The 26,786-nt window shown below is 41.4% G+C and overlaps 1 protein-coding gene across 13 annotated transcripts in view; it reads right to left on the minus strand.

The window, feature by feature from the left end:
* RAD51B (RAD51 paralog B) overlaps positions 1–26,786 on the minus strand; it is a 400,284-nt gene that overhangs the window by 144,472 nt on the left and 229,026 nt on the right. For all 13 annotated transcript variants that reach the window (XR_011739357.1, XR_011739359.1, XR_011739354.1 and 10 more), the window contains one exon: positions 14,008–14,126. Coding sequence is in view for 7 of the 13 variants with exons in the window: in XM_065838638.2 (XP_065694710.1) it covers positions 14,008–14,126 (119 nt within the window). In the remaining 6 variants the exon portion in view is untranslated. The remainder of the gene's footprint in view (positions 1–14,007; positions 14,127–26,786) is intronic.

A 26,786-nucleotide genomic window follows, 5' to 3' on the forward strand; every position in this document is an offset into this window, starting at 1 on the left:
AACAGCACCAAAGCAGTTCTTCTTAGAATACACGGCTGCTTGGACGGGTTTGGAAAGGACGGGACCAGCGGGGAGGCCAGCACGGAAGTCCATACAACCACATGCTCAGACAGATGCCGCTGTCTCCCTGTCCGCAGAGGTGGGGACCCAAACAACATCCAGCCCTTGTCACACCACAGAGCAGATCAGCTTGGTGTAACTCGCCAGCACAGCATAAGGAATATACATTATTAAGTATGTAATTAGCATATGTATTGCCATCACGATATTTTACTTTTATTATTTTTCAGATTCCTATGAACCTTCTTAATGATAGCTTTAGCAACATTTTTATCTTCTACAGACAAAAAATATCCACCGCAAATTCAACCCTGATGCCCGTTTCTAATGTGTCTCAAAATTTATTTAGCCAATACTCCTTCCTCCTTTCATTTTCTTTTGGCTTTCTAAATTATGAAAAAGCTTAACAATACTGTTTATAAGTTGAAAGAAAATTAATCCATTGGAAAAGAGCACTACAAGTGTGCTCTTCCCATCCTGCATTCATTGTTTTTGGACATCAGTAAAAACAACAGTCCCCCTCATGCTTCCTTGATGTAAAGGCATAATCCTAAATTCCAAGACTTGGGCCAAAAAGATTGGTATTCAACCAAGTCCTAGACCACAGCATAAATATTTTTCACCCACACTAGTGGCTGCAAAATGTTTTTGACATAAAACAAACAAAAGACCTTTCCAATATTTTTTTGTGTGTTGACTTTGTTCTGCTCCTAAAAGTCAAGGCCCTGGAGACAAGCTAACACAACAGTGCAAAAGTCACGTGACAGAGACAGCAAAATTAGCTTATGTAAAGCTTCAATAGAGTATATCTTAGAGTCTACTGGGCATCACAGAAAAGGACAGGAACAAAAAATGTTAACGGATCCGTGAGCTAATACATAAAAATGCAATACATGTGCTTTTGGGGTACTGTCATACTTTATGGCCGTTGAAAAGAGGTGACAGATCTAAAATTTAATTTCAGTCTTTCCAGAAGGCTCAGATTTTCTTTAGCAAGAACACTGTTGGGAGAGATTTCACCAAGGAAGTGAAAACAATATGTTCAAAGAAAGCTTAATGGCCTTATCATTATGGAAACAGAGAATCATTTTGGTTGGAAGAGACCCTCAGGATCACGGAGTCCAGCCATAACCTAACCTAACTCTGGCACTAAACTGTATCCTCCACTAAACCATGAATCTCATCTAAATGCTTTTTAAACACCTCCAGGGACGGTGACTCCACCACTTCCCTGGGCAGCCTGTTCCACCACTTCACCACCCTCTCCAAGAAGAATTTTTTCCTGATATCCAATCTGAACCTCTCCTGGTACAACCTGAGGCCATTTCCTCTTGTCCTATCACTTACTACTTGGGAGAAGAGATCAACATCCTCCATGCTACAACCTCCTTTCAGGTAGTTGTAGACAGTGATAAGGTCTGCCCTCAGCCTCCTCTTCTCCAGGCCAAACAGCCCCAGTTCCCTCAGCTGCTCAGACTTGTCTCCAGACCCTTCCCCAGCCTCATGGGTGTGCTCCTCGCTTGTTGCTGACTGGCTCTTCTTTCCTGCAATTGCACCCAAATTACAAACTTCATAACATTGCTTACAGGAAGTTGTTTTGCGTTTTTCCCCCCTATATTTAATACCAATTAATTTAGATGAGTAAGGAACTCCATGAATTTTTCATGCTAATTTACTTTATTTTCTCTTTTCAGCCTGCTCAGTTATTTCACATGAAGACTGAGATGGCCATTATAAGATCACAAGTGAGAAGTAAGACAAAATGTATGAAAAAAAGGAGCAAAAAGTAGTTTCCTCTTGTTTTTGAGACAAGATCTACCACATTCAGCTGGAAACATCAACACAATTGAAGAGGGGATTAGGTGACTTTCCATCTGTGGCTTGAGATGACTATGGGTACAGAGTTTTATATGATCATTAGACAGATAAAGAAATAGTGACAAAAAGAGAAAGAACTTCACTGACATACAGTGAAGAACAAACACGCAATTTGTGCCAGAAACATCAATTTGCTAAGTAAAATGTCAGTGCTGGTTCAGGCCTGATATAGATTTATTGGCTCAGACTCCAAGGCAAAGCTCCTGGACCACTGTCAGCTCTGAACAAGGGCAACTCATGTGTCTTTGCAACCTAAACTCCATAGCTCCCAGTTCAGTGCTGTGAAACACGTGAACACCCTGAACTGCAGAGACATCTGCACAGACAAATTAAGTCAAATGGCAGAAAAAGCGAAGGTCGATTGTTCACTCAGTACCAGTGTAAGAACTTCTGCCAGAGACTCAGGCCTCACTTGCAGGAAATGACTGATGAGGGAGACCATGAACCACCCCTGTGACACAAATGTGAAAGGGCCATGCAAACCCAAGATAAATCAAATCAGCTCTTTCCAGTGGAGAAGAACCTTGGTAGTGCCTCACATGCTACATGGCAACCTAGGTCTGTCACTTTTTTTGATGAGGCAGGGGCATTTATTGACAAGTGACCTAGTTAGCTATTTTCAATTTAGTGTTGCTCAAATATGAATACTCATTAACCGAGCTGCACTTTACACTACTTCCCACTGGTCTCTGAAAAGCTGAAGTTATCCATCAATCACAAGCCTGTCAGAAACACTGAACTTCAACATAGATTGAGGAATCGACTGTTTTCTGTTAATATGTATCTAGCGGACATACCTCTCCCTAATCAAAGTACAGCATAAGTATTACATGTGAGAGCTGGAAGTAGGATGGCTGAGGTAGCTGTTTATATTGCCTTATACCTTTTAGTCACAAGTATCTTCCAATGTTTCCACAATGTGGGTAGAACACACTACCATCTCCTGGGCACATCCTTTCCATTCTTGATGGAGCAGATGTCCTAAAATTCCCATCATATTTTCCCAACAGTTGCAAAAATCAGTCCAGGGGAAGGTAATATTGTGAAAATTATATATTTTACTATCTTCTTGATGCAACATGATGGGTAGACATGATAAAGTTGGGCAGACCTCTCCCATCAGGTCATCAACACTGGGGGACATCAAAAAACCTCTCAGGCAGTGGCATGTCATAATTGTTTTTATTCCCTAAAGTGGGCCAGTAGTCTGTACTCAGTTTCTAAGCAGTTAAGAGGGTTCCTTCTTTTTTCAGCCTGTTTTTAGATCACAGCTAAGGGCACTGTAGACAGGAATTACAGAGATCAAAGATCAAAACGTCTACATAGAGGAAACCCTTCTAGATTAATTGATCCTACACAGGCTAGATAATGATAAGGTTGAACCAAAGACAACACACTGTTTTCTGTACAGCAGATTTTGAATGCCACTCACCAGCTGTTGTTCTCCTGTGTTGTCAATCTAAAACAGTTCAATGACACTGGATTCATAAAACAAGCAAAATTCAAGTTCAAAGCAGAATATCCTAGATATACAGACTCCTGAGATGATTCTCCCTTAATATGTTAAGAGCATCATAAAAGTTGTAATGCCTGAACACGGGATCATGTCTGATCGCTACTTTTTCACAGAGGATGTGATGTATTTTGCCCACTGAAGTCAATATGTCAAAGTTCACCTTGTTTTAAAACTTTATCTGAGATTGACAGCTCAAACTTGTTGCTACGTCAATAAATACATTCTACCTAGCACAGACCTCACCTAGGAAGAAATTCAGTAGAAAGAGAAGAAAGAAGGAGAAAGTAGCTTAAACATGAATGTCCAGGCCATATACAGTATTCCAGAGATGTCCCCAGTGCCCTTCCACAACGGTACAAACAATTTTCTCTTTTTTTTTTTTTTTTAAATATCTTGCCTGATCTACTCTAGGATAGCACAGACCCTTTTAATGATTGCATTACACTGTTGAATTATTAGTTTTTCTGCGATAAACTAAACCACTCCAATATCAGCTTCACTTCAAACTTACAGGTTCCTTATGTAAAGCAGAAACTCATTTGTAACGCTTAATATTATTTTACAGATTATTTCTATTATCAATCTTATATTCTACTATATTTGTACTACTTAAGGTTGTCCAGTTCCTTCATAATGATATTCTGATCTTTTTCACTGTTATGAATCCATCCAAGCTTTCAGTATTTCAAGACAGACTTAGCATAACTTTTCTGAATAATAAACACAATTTTGACCTAAACATTTTAGTTTCCTTGTTTTCAATTACAAAAAAAGAAAAAAAAAGAAGACAGGAGGTAGGAGGATTTGCCAAGGTATTCCAAGGCTAAACAACTTTGGCCATTGCCACTCTGATGTTAGGAGCAGTAACATTTCAGATATTGATGAGAGAGTCTGCCTTAGGTTAATTCCACTCTGTTTTGAGAGGAAAACTCACACAGAAGTCCAATCAAAATCAGAAAAGTGATTCTATATAAACAGGATGGGAATTTGTGTTCATTCCCTCTCTGCAAAGGGGCTTAAGCTTACAAACAGAGCATTCTTCAGTCAATTCAGACCAGAGCCTGAAAGTCATTTCTGGTTCTTTCTCTCTCCCATTTTTACGCTCCCATTTTAGTGAACTGTAAATACAGTGTTTGTAAAGGGCGTTGGATTAACAGCGTCACAGACTGAAGTTCTCTGTTTATATTCAGAAGAGATTTTGTTATAGTAATCTTACCCCTCCTATCCTGACCTTTAAATGGCTCCCAATGAAGAACAGGAGACATAGCCCCCATTTCTGAGAATTTGCTATCTGATTAATATGAAAGCACACAATTATCAATTAGACCAAGGCAAAAGGCCATTTTCCCAGTTATGGAAACGAGAAAATATGTAAAAATTAAAATAGTAACGCCACTGTGACTAAGTAGGTCTCACCAAGGTAACAATTGCATTTTCTGTGGTATCTTTGGAAGAGGGAAAAAAAATGGAATTGATAAAACTAGTAAAGAAGATGTTGCATTAACCAATATGGAAGAGTCTGGACAAGCATTTTAATTTCCTAAAAATGTAAGTGCTAACTACTCGCTTTGTTGGAAACTTTCAACTTGGAACAGTTTCCGCATCTGCAAAGAGAGGTAGGAATGCAAGGCAACTCCTAGAGCCCAGGCTTAGAAAAATCAGCTATGGTATCAACAGAAGCAGGAAACAAGGAAGCAGAGAGAGAGTTTTGCCATAAAGCTCAAGCCACAGTATCAGTTTCATTAACCATTTAGTAATGGTGAACACTGCTGAAGAAGCGTTTATGGCATGCAAAGGAGTGAGATTCGGGAGAGAAGTCAGTGACCACAGTTAAAAGCAGTTCAGCAGGTCAGTTCATCTACAGAGAAAATTGGCGAGGGAAGCAGGAGTACCTTCCCAGCTGAGGAACTACATACTACAGAGAGGTACAAAGACTTCTTAAGTGCCTAAAACAGACAGTAATGGTTGAGCAAGGTCAAACTTAGTGGCCCATAAGAGGCAGTGAAGAGATTCCAGCTCTGTTCCCAGCTGCAAAGGTTTTACTCTGGCCAGTTACTTATTTATGACTCAGTTTCCTCAGTTATGAGCACCTGGCATGGGTGTTGCAGAGATCAGCCAGCAAATGCTTGCATAGCACTTTGAAAATATACTGTGAGATGGTTAACTCGTAACTGGTGTAGGGTAGCAGTACCCAGAGAGGAGTCTCCGCTAAGAGCTGAGTGGCCGTCAGTCAGAGGTATCTAACAAAGTACCCACCTCTGCTACCAGCCTCGGCAGGAAGACTCAGTATAACTTAATATCTGAGTTTGCCTCAGAGATGTTCCTGCTTCTGTTCAGGGTGTTCTGAACTACCGATCTATGAGTGTGAAGTTTGCACAGCTGCTACTATATGTTGTCAATTTGACACTAGAATAATCTTCCTCAAGAAAACCTGCAATACTTATTTTTAAAAAGGACAGAGAAGAAAAATGAACTATTTAAAGGTTTTCTTCTGTCCTTTTCCATTTTATCTAGGGTCCTTTCATTTCTACGTAGAATCTTAGATAACAAATTGATTAGTGTTACATAAGCACCTGAGTAAATGAATTCTTGTTCAAGAATGGTGGAAATATTTTTCTCTATACAAAAGTGTCCTGTTAAGAGGAGAGGGCCATAAATCCAGTCCGATTTAATGTAACAGGGCTATGGCGATGTTTATATTGTGTGACCATCCCCCTCAAGTCCATTAAGAAGGAAGCTTACTGCAAACAGAGACATGAACAAAGACACAAGTCAGGAAAGTAAGTTACTTAATGATGTTTGAGCTCCAAATACTTGTTAATGAACATTCTCTATTTTTATGGCAACCTTTCATTTGGCACTTTTTCTGGATTAAGTCAGTGTCATACTGTGCGATAATAATCTGTTTATGCTACAGTTGTGCATTGTGTCCAGTTTTATCTTCTTCACATGCAACTCAAGTTCATATTGCTGCTTGTGTTTGTACATGATCTGTAGATAAGCAAAAGATTTCTGTCATAAGAGTTATATCAGTCTAGAGTCTTTTTAGTCAGAATAAAACCATAAGCTACTTAATACATAAGTATTTTAAAAGATATGGCTTGTATCCATGCATGGAAATTTGAGGTCGTAACAACCTTTTATTGTGTCATGATTCAAAATATTTGAGCGATAGCAGCGGTGAGGCAGAAATCTCTGGAGTAAACTGTATATCATAGAAAAAAAAAATCAAACATTTCTTTAAATGGGAGGGTTTACAGAATTCAGATACATGCTCCTGCAGTCTTTCCACAGCTATTTCTTCAAAAGCAGCATAGTCTGTAATGGATAACTGTAAAAAAAAAAAATCAGAAAAAAACCTCTTTCCTGCACATTTTCCTATCCCTTGCATGACTCTATAGCATCATTCTCATCTCAAAACAACAACCAACCAACCCCTCCAAAAAAAACCCCACCTCTTTATGTTTCCAAGGAGCTGATTTTCCATATGATAAGCACTTCATATAATAAGATGGCTTAGAACAGATACATAATTTACACCATTTCCATTTTAAAACAACCCAGTAGCCACATCCCTTTTCTATCACTGTTTACTGTACCTCATTATCCACTGCCATCTGCAGATTTGCTCACACCTAAACACTTGAAAATATAGTATTGTACTATATACATAATCTGCATTACTAAATAATGCACATGAGTCATGTAGCATATAGAGACAGGCTTTCTCGACAGCAGGCTGCTAAATGGCACTTCATTTCTCTTAATACTTTCGCTAAAAACCCACATGCTGAGCTTTCTTCTGTATTGTTTAGGGTACTAGGACTTCTTTTTCTGAGTTTCCCCAAATTCATGCTCAGCAGAAGGCAATGTAAAGAGCAATACTTCTTGCTGCACATATCATGATGGGCAGCCTTCACACATCCTCAGTCTCCTCCTTTGGCCAAACACTGATTTCACTGCCCACTTCTCTGTGGGCTCTTGCTTGCCCCATCATGTCAAAGACTGAAGTAGCTTCTCCTGTGCTCCCACTGAAGAAGCTGAGAAGCTTTCTGTCTGCATTTCTCAACACTAGTGGCCATCTCCATCTTCCTCATCTGACTCCAAATCTATGTTTAATACCATTGAAAATACATTTTTTCATGACATTTTCTTCTTCTCCATTTTCTTTAGAAGGTAGATAAAACTGCTACAAAGCTAATAGAAGAAAACACACCAATGCTGTTTGCATTTTATTTGTGTTAGACCTTATTCTTTCAATCACAGAGTGATTTCAGTACACGTTCTGTTCGATTATGTTTCATTGCCTCTTTTCCTCTTTGGCAAATATTACCATCTCACCAAAATAATTAGAACCCGTTACAGTATGAGGCTACAATCTTCCATTATGTTTCGACACAGAAAAGTTGGATGCCATTTCCAAACTTCATTACTATACTTGCTATCCTCCAGATTATTAACGCAAAATTTAGAAAGTGTTAACCCCAGATATTAGTATATGCTTCTTCTCCACAGCCTACTTGCTTTGTTTGAAATTGTTTTATTTTCTGTGGTTTATTTGCTTCCCTTTTTATGGATGAAAAGCTCACCTGGTGTTATCTTTAAAACGGGACAGCTAACGAACAGTTACAGAGTCCACATAACAGCTACACTCAGTGTCTTACAAGGAGAGATAAATCTGGTCTCACTTACGCCCTGAAACCATCGTGACTACAACAGGTTACATTATTTCTATTTTTAATATATTTTCTCAATGACTGGTAGAGTTACAACTAAACATCTGTTCAATTTGAAAAAACTGCTTCACCAAAATTAGAACAAACTTACGGTAAAGAATCACAGTAGTTGGTCTTAGCAAATCATATAAATGTAAAACTTCATCCCCACTCCCCTCAGCTCCCCCCAGCCCTTCCCCTGGCCAGTGAGTGCCATGGTTACTTCACCTTCCCGATTTTGGAATGCTTATTCAGGGCTTATTCATATGACAGTAAGCAGAGCAAGACAAAACAGCTGGTCTGTAACCAAGGACACAACAAAAGTTATGTCTGGCGTTAGTCTGAATGAGAGAGGGGGTTTTTGTTTTGTTTTGTTCTTTAATAATGAGTCACCACTTACTTACACATTTGAAACACACTACCTGAAACAGGAAAATTACTGCACAACAGCTTACCTGGCACAGCCCGAAAGCTCCAGCCCATATCTCAATCCTAAACGCTATTTCTTGAAAATACCACAGGAAAACACCGATTTGTTATAAAATAATACTTCTATGTGCACTTTCCATCTGAGAATTTCAAAACACATTACAGACATTAACACAATATTATTAGTCTCACAAATCCCTTGAAAACTATAAAATAAACCAGACTCATAGAGGATGTCGTATCAGATCTGGCCAGTGTCTCACTTAATCCAGCACCCCGTCTCCAACAGACAAGAAGAAAATGTTAAATATAGCATGTCAATGTACTAAACCCTGCCATGCTGTCCCGTAAAGACAGCTGAGCACACATGAAAACAGTAACCTTGGAGCCTGCTAACTCCAGTTCAGGAAAGAAGGATAATTATACACATAGGGGTAACTGAGGAGTCTGACAGTTTCTAGTGCAGCCCGGTTGGTTTTGGCCCAAACTCAAAGGGTCTGTATGTTTACGTATGGATTTCAGGAAAACAAATGTCGTGGTTAACTACTTGCAAGAGTGCTTAGGGAGAACCAAGTATCAGTATCCATGAAGGTAATAGCAAATTCCCTACATGGACCTATTTGTGAGAAACAATTAACTTTTCCCGCATTCTCCCAGGCTTGTAGGCCACAGTGCTGCTGTGCAAGTCGTGCAGCTCAGGCCCACCTCAGCAGCTACAAGGCTCCTACACTGCAGTCCATGCTTGTGGGTTTTGGTGGCATAAGGAATTTAAATGCAGACTGGAAACCTTCTGCCCTCCCCCAGCAGTGTTACTTCTGGCCCGCAGGAAACCAAAACTAGAACACTGGCTTCTAGAAAAGGGCAAAGGAGGAAAGTTCATCTGTTTGTTCAGAAACCTGTTCCTATCCAAGCAATAAAGCAAACCTAATTGATTTTAAGGCAGGCAGGATGTCCTAGAAATTTCATTACTTTGCTGAATTGGCTGTTGTCTTATTAATGTTCACCAGACATACAGAGGGTGGGGTGGAAAAAGGGATAGTTGGCTGAAAAAATGCCTGCTGAACAAACAAAATGAAGGAATCTTTTACTTAATATATTAAAAAATTCTTGTGTAGGAATTCTATGCTTAATTTCCCAAGGTTTGTTACATACTCGTTCTGCCACCTGCTGCCCTGGCATTCCTCAAAGTTTCAGGAACAGGGACCACGTCTCCAGGCTTTCCCAGAAACGAACAATGCATGATCTAGCAGACCAGTGACCTGTCCTGACCATGAGACAGTTTGGTTCTGGAAAACTGCTTGCTTGAATCCTTCTTAGCAGTTGCATTATCACTTCACGTTCCGAAGAATACCATCCTCGGGCAGCTCAGGAGGTGCTTTCTCTCTTGCTGGGCAGGATTCCCCAGAGAGCATTAGGACGCTGGCTCTACTCAGAGAGAAGGTCCCTCAGACTGTCACCACTGCCTCAGCTCCTCCAGGGAAAGGAGGAGAGAAAATAGAGTCGGGAAAATCATCCTCAGGAGGTCAAGTTACTGAAGAAAGAACGAATTCTAGCTTTTGAAAGAAAAAAATGTGTCTCTTGGCAAGTCAGAACAAAACACAGGTTATTTCTTGAAGGGAATTGATTCTTCAGGGTTACAAATTGTGAAAAGCAGGGAAAACTTGTTTTTGCATTACTTGTCATGCAAATCTCTGGAACAACTGGGTGCTTTCAGTAATTTCCTGGGGCAGAGTTTCACTTTAAAACCAAGACTACACAGATAATCACAGGCATTTTTTCTCTTAATACAGTAATATGAGAATTTGTAAAAGTGATTACTGACTTAGGAATTTTTGGACCTCCAAGTTAAGCTTCCTTAAAAAGTGCTGATTTTCAAAGTGCTGATATCCAATACCTCCTGGCAGAATCACGTTATGATGACTGAAAAGGCATCTCAAGAACTGAGGTACCTTTATTCACAATTCATCTCTGAAAGTGCATATGAAGCAATTATGAAAGAACTTTTGTGTGTAAAACTTCATTCATTTAATCAATACAGTGCTGCTACAGGTAGGGTAATTCTAGAGGCCTTCCTCTAACTGGAAACTGCATGTCTAGCTGAAAGATTTCTATGACTTTCAGAAAAGAGAATTCATCCACAAAAAAAAAAAAAAAAAAGGACACAGGTATCAGCAACAGGAAAGTCCTTACAGGACATCATGAACATATCCCATTTCATTCATGGACTTCACAGAGCTATCACTATTTATATCACGCTTCTGCTTCAAATTACTTTGTTTTTAATAATATATACTAATGTTGACTTAGAGGTTGTTCTTCCTCACTGTAGATTTAGTTCCTCTGCTTTACTAAAACAGAATGAGCCCACCGCTTCATATGCAAGCAAGGTGGTGCACCTGATAAACTCAGTTAAGGACAGAGTAAAACTCTGCTTTTTTAAAGTGGATCTAAACATATTTTTATAATGGAATTTTAAAGACTTGAAAACAACATTTCATACACTTTCAATCTGTTTCTCCTCAAACAAAATCAGGAAAAACTATATTTAATACCCAAATGTACTTTAGGAAAACTGCTCTCTCTTTCCACCACCAGAGGAATGTTGTTAATCCTTTTTAACCAACTTTGTGCATCCTGAAGTAGCATAGAGCCCAGTTTCTGCCCTTTTCCCTTCGCCAATTCCACCTCTCATGTACCTCCCAAGCGATCCAGGAAATCCGTGAACAGCTTGGTATTTTGCACACACATGTAGAAAAGGAGAACTCATTATAGACCAGAATAAGAAGCAGAACATAGAGAACTTAGAAGAGCAGCAGTAGCAGGAGTATATTTATACATAACTGTGCATGGTCTTTAGAATTGAGTCCAAAGGATGCCTTTACTAACTGCATTTCATAGAATCATAGAATAGTTTGGGTTGGAAGGCACCTTCAAAGGTCATCTAGCCCAACCTCCCTGCAATGAGCAAGGACACCTTAGGGGCAGTCAACATGGCTTCACCAAGGGGAAGTTGTGCTTAACCAACCTCATTGACTTTTATGAGGACACAATGAAGTGGATAGATGATGGCAAAGCAGTGGATGTGATCTACCTTGATTTCAGTAAAGCATTTGACACAGTCTCCCACAGCATCCTCACAGCTAAACTGAGGGAGCGCGGTCCGGACGATCAGGTAGTGAGGTGGGCTGTGAACCGGCTGAAGGAAAGAAGCCAGAGAGCTGTGGTCGATGGGGCAGAGTCCAGCTGGAGGCCTGTATCTAGTGGAGTGCCTCAAGGGTCAGTACTGGGACCAGTATTGTTCAATATATTCATCAACAACTTGGATGAAGGACTAGAGTGCCCTGTCAGCAAGTTTCCTGATGACACGAAGCTGGGAGGAGTGGCTGACACGCCAGAAGGCTGTGCTGCCATCCAGCGGGACCTGGACAGGTTGGAGAGTTGGGCGGGGAAAAATTTGATGAAATATAGCGAGAGCAAGTTTAGAGTATTGCATCTGGGTAGGGACAACGCCAGGTTCCAGTATAAGTTGGGGAATGACCTGTTGGAGAGCAGTGTAGGGGAAAGGGACCTGGGGGTCCTGGTGGACAGCAGGATGACCATGAGCCAGCACTGGGCCCTTGTGGCCAGGAAGGCCAATGGCATCCTCGGGTGTATTACAAGGGGGGTGGTTAGTAGGTCGAGAGAGGTCCTCCTTCCCCTCTACTCTGCCCCGGTGAGACCGCACCTGGAATATTGTGTCCAGTTCTGGGCCCCTCAGTTCCAGAAGGACAGGGAACTGCTGGAGAGAGTCCAGTGGAGAGCCACGAAGATGATGAAGGGAGTGGAGCATCTCCCTTATGAGGAAAGGCTGGGGGAGCTGGCTCTCTTTAGCTTGGAGAAGATGAGCCTGAGGGGTGACCTCATTAATGTTTACAAATATGTAAAGGGTGAGTGTCACGAGGATGGAGCCAGGCTCTTCTCGGTGACAACCAATGATAGGACAAGGGGCAATGGGTGCAAACCGAAACACAGGAGGTTCCACTTAAATATGAGAAGAAACTTCTTCATGGTGAGGGTATCAGAACACTGGAACAGGCTGCCCAGGGAGGCTGTGGCATCTCCGACTTTGGAGACATTCAAAACCTGCTTGGACACATTCCTGTGTAGCCTCATCTAGGTGTTCCTGCGCCAGCAGGGGGATTGGACTAGGTGATCTTTCGAGGTCCCTTCCAATCCCTAATATTCTGTGATCAGGTTTGACCTGATTAGAATTAAGCTGCTGCCTGAGAGTCCAGAGGTCTAACGCTGCTTCACAGTGCCCAGTACTTACAGGAACAGAAGTGCCATTGTTATAATTTTAATTGTAACGTGAAGAATAAAGCAGGATGGCTTCCTCTCCTCTGGCTCTAAAGGCTGCAACCCAAAAAGCGAGAAATGCTGTGTTGTGGCAGTCAAACCAGGAACACCAATTTGAACGCACATGGGTGGTAATGCTGTACGAGTAAGATGGCACAAACTTCGTGTAGCAATTTTTCTGACAGCTCTCTACTTTAACGGGCAGAAAATCAATAACATTAAGACTGAGGCTCACAGCCTTTGGAAACAGTTACATCAAGGCAAAAACAGAACATAAAAAAGCCAAAAGAGATTATAACCACAGATATCCCAAAGGACAGATGAAATAATGGGTTATGATGTTTTTAAAAATAAAAAAAAAGCTATTCCCTCAATCAAGCTGCAAATGTCCTGCCTCCTAGTTTTTCACAGTTTTTTTTTTTTAAATTAAGAGGTGAATTTTGCTGTCAAAAATGCCAGTATAGTTCACTCGAAAGCATGATGTCTCTTAGTGAAAAGGAAAAGTATTCTCCTTTTTGCAGGTATGCTTATGGAAAATTGGTACCATAGTTACCACTCTAAGTTAAACTTCTAGTGCAGGTAGCAAGCTTCCACTTGCAAACAGTAGCTGCAGAAGATAGGGTGCTCCCTGTCCTAGCAGTCACAGTCAGAATTTGGCACAAAGAGTAGAAGGCAGCAAAGCAACTGTGGCAGTGAAAGGACTAGCCTCCTGTTCCTGCCCCAAAATCCCTGCACAGGAAAGCACTTTATGGATTACCATACATCTCCACAATACGAAACGCACTAAAAGTTCAAGGAACTTGCATCCCTGTGCCTGTATCCCTGTGCCAACAGGCCAGTCGTAGGTCCTATGACTCAGATAAGCCTGGCCTAATACAGGAAGGCACTGGTGGACCGGCCATCCTTGAAAAGCGAAAGACACTGACTGCCCCTCACCCCAGACAAGCAACTGGCCGTAGAGGGACAGGTTCTCAGCAGATGTAGCGTAACCACAGAGGCTAAAGGACACAGTCCATCTGACAGAGAACTACTGGTGTAGCTTTATTTAAATTCTCTTCATTGTTAAGCTCTCACCTGTCTTGTTGGCAAGTCATGATACTGTAGTATGAGCCTGGTGTTGACACTGTGACTCCATGTGTTGCCAAGGGCTGCTGTCACACAACCAGATTCCCTCTTCCCACCTCCAGAAGCTCCTGAAGATAAAAATGAAAGAAATTGCATCAGCACTGCACCACAGAGAAGAGTTCAGCATGAAAGCACCAATCAGTCATCTCAGATCATTCCCAAAGCTAGGTAATCACAATTGGTACATAATAGATGGCAGTGTTGCATGAATTTTCTACCTTTCTAATTTATTTATAGAACTGCAGTGTGACTTCTCCATCTCACCAGCCTGCTCAGAGCACTGCTCACACACCAGTCACTGCTGGGGTGGTGGCTTCTGCTCATGACACAGGTGATACAGGGAGAACAGAGACAAAGAGAAAGAAGAAAAGAGAAGGGAAGAAAACAGGGCTGACACACAGATGAAAGAAAGGCGGCAGATCTCAGTTTATCAATTCAGTATGTGGGAAAAGGAGTGGGTCTCCAGAAGCACAGAGATGGGATCCTAGCTTGGGAAGGTGAAGGTGAGAGAATGCTGGAAGGGTGGGAAAAGACCTCTACATATCCCCCTGCTTTATGTATTCAGATCCAGCTCAAGTAAAATGAAGTGGTGATTTCAGCTCCTGCAAACACTCCTTCCTTCCTCACACTAAAAGAACCAGCATTAAACCCATCTTCGAAGGGCATATGAGCAGACAGGCCAAGGGCTGCATGAGGTACCTGTTCTACCATCTCCTGTGAAACGGAGCTCTTCAGGGCAACAGCAGAGACTGTATCTGTTTTGGATCACAAGCAAAAGGAGGAACTAGCTGCTTCACTCTTGCTGAACAGCTGTCAAAAAGTGAAAATAAAGCTTCTTGTGGTCTGAGTCAAATGCAAAATGCCTCTGCACAACCAGAGGAAAAACAAATCAAGTAAGAAAGGGTGATTCTTCAACGGAGACCCTCGGTGCTGCTTCCAAGCAAAAGAGGAGGCTCACGTTGGGCTCCATGCCCTGAATGAGCTGTCAGTGGAACTGGGCAACTACACTTGGTCCCACTTATACACCAGGGCTAGATCAATTTTGTTCATTTCTCCCCATCAATGCCGCTAAAACAAACCTTCCTGAAGTACCTTCCTTATCACTGAGATGAATGCCACATGTAGGCAGGATAGGGAAAACAGGTTTATTCCACCTTCCATTTGTCACTGGAGGAAACAGTAGGATTAAAGCTGTTCAGCTCAATACTGATTCTAGGATTATTCTGTTATGTCCAACCAGAGAATTACAAATATTGACATGGTCTCAAATACCTTCTTGTCCTCTACAGGCACCATTTTAAAGACTAAATCCTCATGTAACCAAGTACCAGTTGTTGTAAACTTGGTTGAAGGGGATATAATAATAAAGGAACTTCAGTTTCATTAGTGTCTTGTCCTATGAACATTAAGATAACTAGACCAGTGTTTTGAATCAAATAAAACAGACTTCTTGAAACAACATTTTTAAATGCTAGGAGTCCTTGCAGGTAGAATGTGATTACACTCTTGATTAAAATAAAATAACCTGTTCCTTATTGGTATAACTGCACAGATCAATGAGTTCTACCCTTTTCACATTCTCATATAGAATTTTGTCTTTCCAGATGAAAGGGTCATTGCCTGGCAGGTTCATCCCCACCACTGGGCCCCTTTGCAATCTCTATCAATTCGGTAATTCAAAAATCTTTCTTCATCGAATGCAAAAAGGAGATCAATGCACAATATGACAGTGAAATAACAAAACAGAGAAGCAACCAGTCCCCAAATATTTCAATCTTGACATCAAATCATCTTGATAAAAGCCCAGTTTATTTAAAAGGAGAAAAAAACCTCCAAAAGTACAGAGAAAATATTCATAAAGAATTAAACTACTGAGCTCAACAGAAATGGCACACCATGCAATAAGAATGAAAGTACTTTCCCCCTTGCTCAGGCTGTGCAGATTTCTGGTTCACTGGCAGAGCCCATAAAGATCACTGCTTTTCACCTGCATTGCATTTACTCTGTATTTTTGGTGCAAATCTCTAACAGTGACACCAAAAGGGAGAGAAGAAAAAAGAAAAAAGAAAAAAAACCCTCAACCCTCCATCTATTTTTCCATCTTCACCTACTCAGAAAGTACAAATATAAAAATAGCCAATGGTGGAAAAACCCATCGCACAGTAAAATACAACCCACAGGACAAACTCATGTGTGAAGTAACTAACCACAGCACCCTTCAAACTCCCATGCGCTGACTACTGCCATTTGCAGCCCTTCTCCACAGCATTTTCTTTAGCCCAAAGGTGCTTGTGATTCTCTCTCAGCCTACAGTGGTGACCATCTCACCCTCTGTGCTGGTCAGCCAAGGAACATCCCAAATTCTTTCTGTCATATACTCTGCCTTCACAAAACTAACAGAAAATGAGCGAGGATGAAAAAAAAAAAAAAAACAAACGGGTGCTTTAAATTAAAGCCCTGGCCCTAGCAGTACACAGCTACTTAGACCACCATTGAAATCACCCACTTGAGGCAAAGCACAGACCAAACCCCATACACACATACCCGTAGGTAATTACCAAACACAAACTACTGATTTACACCAACACACACTAAAGCAAATGTTGCTCCCTGTTCCAACTGTACAGATCTGTGTCAGTTAATGGGTTATGCAGGCACATCAACAGCAGAGTCTGGTTCATCTTAGGAGAAAAATCAAAACTTACTTACTAAAGCACAGTATTGCCTTCATATGGTCTTTTATTATTTAGGACACACAGCAGGAAAACCAGCCGCTGCTGTAAGAAATCAAGCTTGGCCACAGAACCAGCCATGTAAAAATTACAACTTTAAAAATTATTATGCTCCTCCTTTTATTAAGAGAGGAACTCTGGCAATTTTAGTCCTAAAAAACACCTAGTTCTAAATCTGTGCAAACCACACCCTTCCCTCCCCCAACCCCCTGCCCTGATTATTTCAGCTTCTTTCAAATTTTCATCAGAAATAACTGAAAACATTTTTGGGCATTGTTTAGGAATTAATGATGGGTAATCTAGTTTTCCTTTTTTTCTTCTTTTTTAATAGTATAATCAGCAAAATATACTTAGCAAATGAAGCAATTAAGTGCAAACCTCTACTAATCCCCAGTTACAAAAACCCCAGCATTTCAATGGAAAATTTTTGACCTCCCCTAGTTTGTAGAGATGCTACTGTTGCAGCACTGAAGTGTCTCCGATTCAATCGTCATCATCGAGAGACCAAAATTTGCCACTTCCAGACTCCAGCTGAAAAGTTCTGATGGATACAGCAGAGAATGTGACAGAAAGGGAATGAGCCCACTTCTCAATTTGCACAACATGGGTTTATTTACATCATATGTCCCAAACAGGTGAGTTTTTACACTTTTTTTGTTCCTTATTATATTTATGTGTATCTGTGTACACATTCTGGGTGATTTTTACAGTGTTAGTCTGATAACAGATCAAGAAAAAGGTCCTTTCTGCTGTCTTTTTTTCAGCCATTCATTGTTTCTATTGTGACAACTCCTAGACCCCTCATCTGCAATATGCAAACCGCTATGCAAACAGAGAACAAAAATGTAGGTCCTGACCTAAAGACCTTCTTTTCATGAGAACTGCAGTTTAAGAGTCTCTTAGCTGCTGCTGATTGTTCCCCATTTACACGGAATCATCCCCAAGGGATGAGGGAAAATAAACCAAGATATGTGACAGACCAGCAAAACACCCAGTATTCTCCATATGAAACATTAGAAGCTTTTTCAAATATGTAATATTAACCATTATTCTACCCTCAAAAAATCAGTTGGGACTTCTATCCAGGTCAAGAATGAGGAATAGTCCTCTGGAGAACTGGACAGATGCTGGTTTGCTTTTCATTCCACACCACCACATCCACTGGTACCAGTGTGTTCTGCACCAGAGGATCTAGTTCCCTGACATTGGTGAGTGCGTGTCGATTCCGTTTTGAGTAGAGAAAGAGAGAGAGACAGACAGACAGAGAGAGAAGCACACACATGCTAGTACTGGGACTCTTGTCTGCTGACCTAAAAGAGGAATTGATACTGAGAAACGAGAAAATCCATCTGGTCTGATTTCTTGCCAGACAATCTACCAGCCATGACCAAAACAGTCAGGTCTCAGGAGATCTGTGGAGGTGGGAAGACAGCTGGTGGTTTACAGCACCTGAAACAGGGCCCAAACCAGGGAACTACAGAGTTGAGATCCTTGGGAATAGATACTTTATTTTCACTGGTGTAAACCTTCTGTCTCTGTGGCCTGACAACATCCCACAAACTGATGAGCTTCCACCACAATCGCTGCTGCGTGGCCACTGTGAATGATCGAATGAGCCGTGCTTTGGTGGGTGGGACGGTGAAGACCAAGTAGAAGACAGTGGTTAAGCCAATTCCTTTCTGTAACCAAAGATAAATTCTTTATCCCTCAGCTCATCCTCCTTCCCTTTCTAATGATGTTTTTTTTTGAGAATTTACCTCTTTTTCTAAAAACTAGATTTATACTAATTTACACCACTCTTAGTATCCAGAGGTCCTTGCCACGTTGTTTACAACTGAAACTTAAAGGAGTATCTTCCAATCAACTTCTCCTATGCAGTCATTTCTTCATGTCTCTTCAAGACTAGAAAATAAAATCCCAAACTGCTGACCTACAAGGGGAGAAAAAAACCCCAAACAACCCAGATCTGGAATTTTGCCTGCCTGCACATATAGAGGATATATAGGTTGAAAAAAAAAAAAAAAAAAAGCTTTCCCAATCATGGCATCTGGCAATGCTAGGGTCCTCTGAACCAGAAAATGCTTTTAATTATCACCTCACCAATCACGCTGGAAGTTACTGCTGTATTTTTTTAGTTAAGTTCCCTCAGGGAATTAAACAGATCATGATATTAATCAGAAGGCATGTAGGAGGGAGGGGGCAGAATGCTAGAATTACACATGTGTAGGTCCCTTAAGGCTTGAATAAAGAACTAAGATTTAGAATCCCACTGTCAGAGCAACTGAAGCCTTGCATGCTGCAAGCCTCAGCCCTCTGACCTACACAGCCACGGCATTATCGTATCTGATTTTCCCAGGATGGTTAATCTCAGCTGCTGAACTTCATCAGTCTCTGCTTGTGTTTACCCATCATCTGGATTTGCCACTTCCGAACTTCCCAGGCTAGAACCAAATGAGCCAGCTGTTACACTCCTCCCTGACAGGGACAAAAAAACCCAACAACATAACAGTCTGAAGTCTGGAAGCCTAAATGGCGAAATCCCAGAAAAGTAGAACAAAAACTAAAACATCTCAGGGGAGAAGAGGGAGATGTAGCTCTGAAGCTGCACTGAGTTTCAGAATGCAGCTCACAGCAGTATGGTCACATTAGGATGCTGTGGCCCAAGGCACACACTGTATTCTCATAGTTTACATTTTTTTTCATAAAATATGTTCTGGTAAAGAAACAGTGTCCTGGCAGCTTAGCTCTCATACCCGCAAAACTGACACAGTGCAGGCAAAAGCAGCAGCAGCCAGTCTGCAAATGAACCTAAAATTCCATTTGAGAGCCAGGGCAAGGAAAGGTGACAGGGGTAGGAGGGCGAGAGTCGAGTTTTGGTCGCATGTTGAGTTCTCCATCGAAGTTGCCAATAAAAGCAGCAACTAGTGTGAATGTATGGAGGGTGTTTCTGACACGGCTGTCCACTTCCCCTGGAGCAGGCTGACGGTGTGTGTGCCTGCATGGCAGATGGAAAAGGACAGTAGGTGTGTGCAAGCCAGTCTTAAAGGAGCACTAAGGTCTGCTTTGGTAAATATATTCTGCCAAGAAGCCAGAGGGGCCTTTGTGCTGCCACAGCCAGGTCACTGCCAGCACCTGAGTTTGCTCAAGAAACACCAGCACTGACATTCAGCCTACACCGCGGTGGACCTTTCTCAATATACTCAGCATAAGAAACTTCAGCAAACAATGATTTGTGATGACAGCCTAGTTCCATGGATTTGAACTAGTGAATTAAGTTATCTGTCTTTTTCACTCCTGAGCACAGGAGTATTTCAGCAGTGCTCCTCTTTCAGGATCATTTTCAAATTTAGTGAGTGATGATTTCTTGACACAGAAGGTTGAAACATGCAATAATTAAGAGTCCAGGGTGGGGCTGTTAACCACAAGGACTTTGTTTAATAATGAATTGTAAACTGTACTTCAAGTTGAGATTTTTTTTGTACGCAAACTGAGCACATTGCTTTACTTTGCATGATGACTATCGCAATTTCTCTGAAAATTTAGCCTTCAGTGTTTTTAACACTGGTCCCACAGATTACAGTTACAATTCCCTAAAGGTGTAAATAAAAACAACAGTCTTAAATCTGTAAAGCTTGGATCATGAGCCAGAGTTATCTAAACTGAAATTCCAGGATGAAACAATTCTTTCAGCTTGTGACATGGAAACAGAGGTCAGCCAAACGTTTGGGGGCTAGAGATGACTGTTTGCAAATTACAGCTGTTCACATCTGGAGCTCAGATTTGGCCCAACTCTGAATACTATCCATCACAAAAACTAAACTGAAAGAATGTTTTGGTTGTATGGTTAGGAACATAAAAGTTAGGAAACATTAAATGTAAAAAATGCTCTGTGCAACTTTAACTCTGCTTATCAAACAAGGGACTCAATTATATCTCACAACGAATATCATCTTGGTTGAGTGTGGCATTTGCTAACTGGTGAGTATTTGGCCGCAAGTTTGCATTTGCTTATACAGGTCTCACTCGCTGCAGCTATTTCTCAGCACAGAGGGGCCCATGACACAAGCCTGTGGCAGTGGCCCATCCACTCCTCTTCTCTGGAGAAGTGTCTTTTGGGCTGCCCTGGTGAACCCTGCACATCCACCTGGCAGATGCAGCCAAGTGCTTGGAGCACCTTCACGACATATGTTAATTGGGCAGCTTTCCTTTTTTTTTTTTTTTTAAATATTGCACAGCAAATATATTCATGTATATAGGATGTCTTCCTTCTCATTTTAAGATGAATGCCACAACATTTTAGTACATGCAGAGACCTTAGTGGCTCCCTGTTTGTAACATATATGTTTATGTACTTACACATAGAGGCAGTATATAACATGGAGGATATTAAAATGACTGAGGATTACAGGGGTCTGGCTTCACTCCCTGACTGACACAGAATTTCCAGGAGGTTCTGAGCAAGTCAGGCCCCCTTTTCATGGTGCAGTTTCCAGCTGTGGAGAGGAGGAGGTATATGTCTTTTCTTCATCTCATTCTCAAAAAGGAATTACTCACTTTATCTGAAACTAAGCAAACAAATTCAATCTTGGACAACAACCAAGACTGGAAAATTTCATTGCGATAAGCTTTTCTGACTGAAGACAGAGGGTTAGAAGGGAAACAGTTATACAGCCTTAACTGTAGGAGGTTCCTTCCGTTCCTGCTATAATGCAAAATATTCCAAGATGTGCCAAGTTTTCACTGTAGTCTGCATCAGGCAGTGACAGGACACCGCAGTGCTCTGTGGAGAGTAACGCATAAATCCAAAATGATCTTTTGACTGCAGTGACTCTTCTCTCCTGAGATGTATTACATTTTTTAAAGTCAGTGAAAAATAAAAAATTGCAAAATATCACTTTTAATCCTTGGACTACAAAATGGTTGATTCCTCTAGAGGCCGGAGGGGCCCAGAAGCAACTTTTTTTTTTTCTCTTTTTCCCAGATTAGGGGAGGGGTAGGGAGGAGGGAGGACAAGGGGAAAGGGAGAGAGTAAAGAGTGGTTGGTTTCAAATAGCAACATTGTCCAAAAGGGTGAAAGGGAACAGATGGCCGTGGAGAATGCAGCCTCAAAGCCCTAAAGAAAAGGGCTATTTTGACAGATCTTGCTGTTTCCTATTCAAGCATGAACAGTCCGGCATGGAGAGTTAAGACGATACAAGGAACAACCTCTGTTCCCAGCAACTGACTATGGGCAACTGGCCTCTGAAGCTCTCTGAGAAAAACAACATGAGGCAGACAGACAAACAGATATGGCAGCAAGCCCAGATCTCAGCCACCAGGCAAAAAAAAAGGCCAGAAACAGCTGCCTTTTCCTGGCTCCAGCGCAGAGCATCAGAAAGAGCCTGTCCAGCCTTTCTCATCTTCCTTTTCAGTGAAACTTCTTGAAGGGGTCACCCTCAAGCTGTTGGTCTTTGCCCTGAGGGGAGGTGAAGAAGAGGACAGAGCAGAGCTCGTCTGGCTCAATGAAACCTTCTTCCTTTAATCACAAAGACCTCCCTCCAGCTAACGAAGGGGAACTCTAAATGTAAAATAGCATAATTAATGCTGGATTTTTGCATGCAAAAAGGTTGAGAAATTTAAAGTTGTGGCTCCCACAGCACGTGTAATTTGTTTGCATAGTATACAGCAGCGAGCCATTATAACCAAGGGCAGGAAGAATTGTACTCACTGTGGGAAACACTGCTAATGTGTGTCCTGACTTCTTCTATCACACCTAATTAAGAGAGTGCATCAGCAGCTGTTTCGTTCGCCGTCACTGGGCATGTACTATCAGATAGAGATTTCAGCTTTAAAGGGCAGCTTCACTTCCACACCCAAAATTTAGAGAGAGACCTAAGCCATTGAGTGTAACCAGACTTCACTATTTCCAAAGTCCAGAGACCGAGGGATGAATCTGAGACGCAGAAGTTCTTTCTGATTCTTGCGCCATTTACATTATTTAGGGCAGAGCCTGACGGGCTGTTTCCCAGCCTACGGCTGCCCATGGGCCGAAGCACTGAGCGATTCTTTCCCTTTGCACTGTAACCTGGACCAGGGCAATCAGAGTAATGGGAGTTTCATGCAACAGTTGCAGGGAGGAAAAGAAGGGTCAAGCGGTATAAACATTAACTATTTTCACAGTCCTTCCCGGAGGCAAGGAAGTAGCTATCATCTCAATTTTAATATCCTCCTTTTTAAAAATCATTGAAGGAAAAAGATAATAAAGAATTGTGGGTGCTTATATGCCAGGACTCCAAACGAAGAAGTGCAAATGCTACATACTGATCCTATCTGAGCCTTTGTTCCCTCATCTGTGAAACAGCATTGTTAACTTCAGTCGATAAATAGTAAATGTGTAGAAAAAACAGACAACAGCAACAAATCACCTTGAAATCCTCAGGCTCTAAAGGAATCCAAATTATTATCTAACCCCTGGTTTTCTGCCATATGTAAATGGTTGTTTTGTTTTCACAAAGGACAGCAAATATAGTCATTACTAGCTGTAATTGTTAATTTGTAACTAAACAGATAGGATCTGACTAGTAGAAGTAGCCAAACAATTAAAAAACCCCCTTATTTAGGTTAAATCTGATAAAATCTATTTTTTTTTCTTAACCATGAGCTTCCTGAAACTGAGTAACTGCTCCAGGCTATACTTATTAAGGGAATCTCAAAAGTGGATTACTGGCTAAGTATTAATGAGTATCAAACTAGTTGATTCATCTTTTTTCAGTGTTTCCTTGAGTAAAGTCAACCTGGTACAGTTGTCCCATAATTTTCCTGATGCTTTACTTTCAGTGTACAACAATTCCTGTTCACCGCCTGCGTAACAAACAGTGCTCACAAACCCATTCCGTCTTTCACGTTGCAGGACAGGTGGTCCCTCAGCATATTCCCACACATTCCAAATATTTTAAGTGTTCCACATCTGTTGTCTAAAACAGTTTTAGCTTCCTGCAAGAACAGTAGGAGATGAAAACAAAAAGTTATATATAACATAGTAACTGACCTTTTAAGCCACAAGAGCTCTCTGTCATTTCAACAAGATGATAAATTTCAAAAAGGAGCTCAACCTTAATTCATTATACTATATAGCTATCAAAAATTCTTGCAGAGAAGATAACTTGAGAATTAATTTCTGACAGCTGTAATAGCCCAGATGATAAACCTGAGTGTGGATGTGCCTTTTTTTTTTTTCAGTGTCTGCTGATCTATGGGAAATGTTAAAAATTAAATAATAAAGCTGTTTTACACGTCTTCTGACCATACAAACCAGTCTATCTGCTTAAAAACCAAACCAACAAACAAACAAACACACACTATCTCCCATGTACATTTAAACAACTTGGGTGGGATTTTTAGAAGTGCTCAGTGTTGGCCTACAGCAGGTAGAGAAACACTAAATGCTTTTTTTTGTTGGTGGTGGTTGGTTGGTTTTGTTTGGTTGGTTTTTTTTGTTTCTCTCACTACAAGACTGAACCTGATCACACATAATTTAAAAACCTATGACTTCAGGTAATTCTCAGTGATGAAACATAGCCACTGGTTAAGATCTGAGACCAGGAAATTGAAAGCACTAATTGCATCTCAGTTACCAAGCTGCTATTAGGAGGGAGAAAGCGACTGTCTGGGCTGTAGCTGGGGTAGGCGGCAAGGGTCAGCATTGCTGCTCTCGCTGAAGGTGTTCTGAGATGGCAGCACCTCCCAGCAGTCGGGAATTTGTTTTGCACCTCCATGTAGGAGATGGCCTGTTTGGTTTTCCCAGCCCCGCAGCTCTACTGGGCTCCGGCTGGTTACGGGCTGTGACAGGAGACTCTTCCCTGCTGCGGGACCGATGCCGTTTCCAGCCAAAGGACAGCACTCCTTGGAGTGCCTGGCCAGCACGACAGCACACTACAGCTAGGAGAGCTGGCAGTGAGATATTAGCAGTACAAACGTGATCTCCACAGCTATGCAATATAAACAAACGCACTCTGGGGTTTTTTGGTTGGTCTGTTTGTTTTTTAAATGAAAAAGAAACCTTCTATTCTGAGCTACAGAGAAATGTCATAGGGGATCTCCACGTGACAGACACAAGATTATGCCTCAGGGAAAATGATGCCACTGTGCTGACACACAGCAAATGCCTTGGTCCTTTCCATGGGGCCAGGGCAGAAAGCTAGGGATTTAAGCAAACTTGTCTCAGTTGATTTTGGAATTCCATTACCTTTGTCCAGCCACAAACTGATGCTGACTGCAAGGCACAGTATCTCATCAGGACATGGCAGCAGTGTGATGCTGGATATGAACTAGGACATAGATGTTTTCACTGAAAACACAGTTGTATGCAAGAGGAGGATCTTAGCTTTCTTTTTAATAGTGGAAAACTCAGTCTCTCTCATCATAAACCCCAAGAGGTCTCTGACACCTTGGTACCACAGTGAGAAGTGGAAAGACAAGAGAGAGGAACAAGGGACAGCCACGCTGGGGTACAGCACCAGGCACCACTGCAGGAGGCTAAGAAATGAGAGTTGTGGGAGCTTCACTTGCCCTGCAAATTCCACCTTTCTAAAACCAGTTCTGAAGCACAGATGTTGGCATGCTTAACTCTGCAAAGCAAGAGCCTACCAAAGACTGAAAATGACTGAGAAGTTAGAATAAAAGTTACTTACAATTATGTACACAGATTCATTTTTCATTTTTGTTGTGGAAAGAATTTTAGCAGCCCAGAGGATAATTTCAGAAGGAGATTCAGCATGTCCAAAGGACATGTACAGTGGATTTCAAAGAAATGGCTGCTAACAAGACCTTGTACTTGTGAATATACTACATAAACTTTTACAATATACTGAGTACTTCTAAAGAAAAAAATAGTAACGTAGAGGTTAATATATTTTCACTGGTATTACAGGAGAGAAAATATACTTTTGGAACTTGCTATCTCCAGAATCTGGAAAGGCTAGACTATAATCCAGTGTGTCAGAGGATGACTTTACACAAACAGAAAAGCTTCAGAGGCATGCACTAGTCCATCAAAGTGCACTGTTCTCTCTGCAGTCCACGTAAAAACTTAATTTGGGGATCTCCCTAGACTGTAAGGGCTTCAGGCAGTCTAATGAACACTTGGGCAGAAAGCACTTGTATGCAATCACACGATGACTGTGAGCCCTGGACACTTGCTAACGAACAGCGCAGTGCTTTGCAGGTGAGCTCACGCTGGCTTCAGAGAAAGGGGAATTTACCTGGCACCAATAAGTCATTTCTGGTACCTGAAAGTTTAGCTGGGTTCCCTCACAAAGTTTTGGATTCATGAGGGAATCCAGCTGATCTCTCAGGTATCAGAAATGACTCATCCCTTCCATGGTAAACGGCCGAAAAGCCCAGAGGTGCAGAGAGCAGCAGTGGTTACTAAGCAAGGGACAGTCTTTCCTCAGAAAACTAGGTCTGATACTGTTTCTTTGCATGATGCTGCCACAGTGATGTTATTTCATAAGAGATAAAATATTTTAAAGTCACTGATGATCCCATAGCAACATCACGAGTATGAAACTGGAATTTGAACAGTGTAGGGAGATGGAAAAGGAATCGGGCAGGGTCTGCCACTCAGATATGCTCTGCAGTCCTGGCAATCTCCAAAACTTGCCAAAGAAACTACAGGAGAAAATACCCAAGCTATGCAAATATCCTTCAAAGCATCACGCACTGTCATTACTCAACCACACCTTCCAATATTTGGTGGGTTTATTTCTGGAATCAACTGATTATGGAAAAAACCCATAGTCTCCTATGCAGCCTTGTCCCCTCTCCTGCGCCCAACATACACCCATTTCTCTGTCATGACAAGTTTGAGAGTGGTTTGAAAACAGTTGTGATTGCATTCCCAAAGCTTAGGAGTCAAGGGGCAAATAAAAAGATCTCTGAAATGTACATCTTTTAAAACTCAGTTTTCTGATTCTAATCTGGAAGGCTAATATTCAAGTCTGGCAATATTGATGTAGT

Source organism: Patagioenas fasciata, chromosome 5 (assembly GCF_037038585.1).
Source record: "Patagioenas fasciata isolate bPatFas1 chromosome 5, bPatFas1.hap1, whole genome shotgun sequence".
In the NCBI taxonomy this organism is placed as follows: Eukaryota; Metazoa; Chordata; class Aves; order Columbiformes; family Columbidae; genus Patagioenas; species Patagioenas fasciata.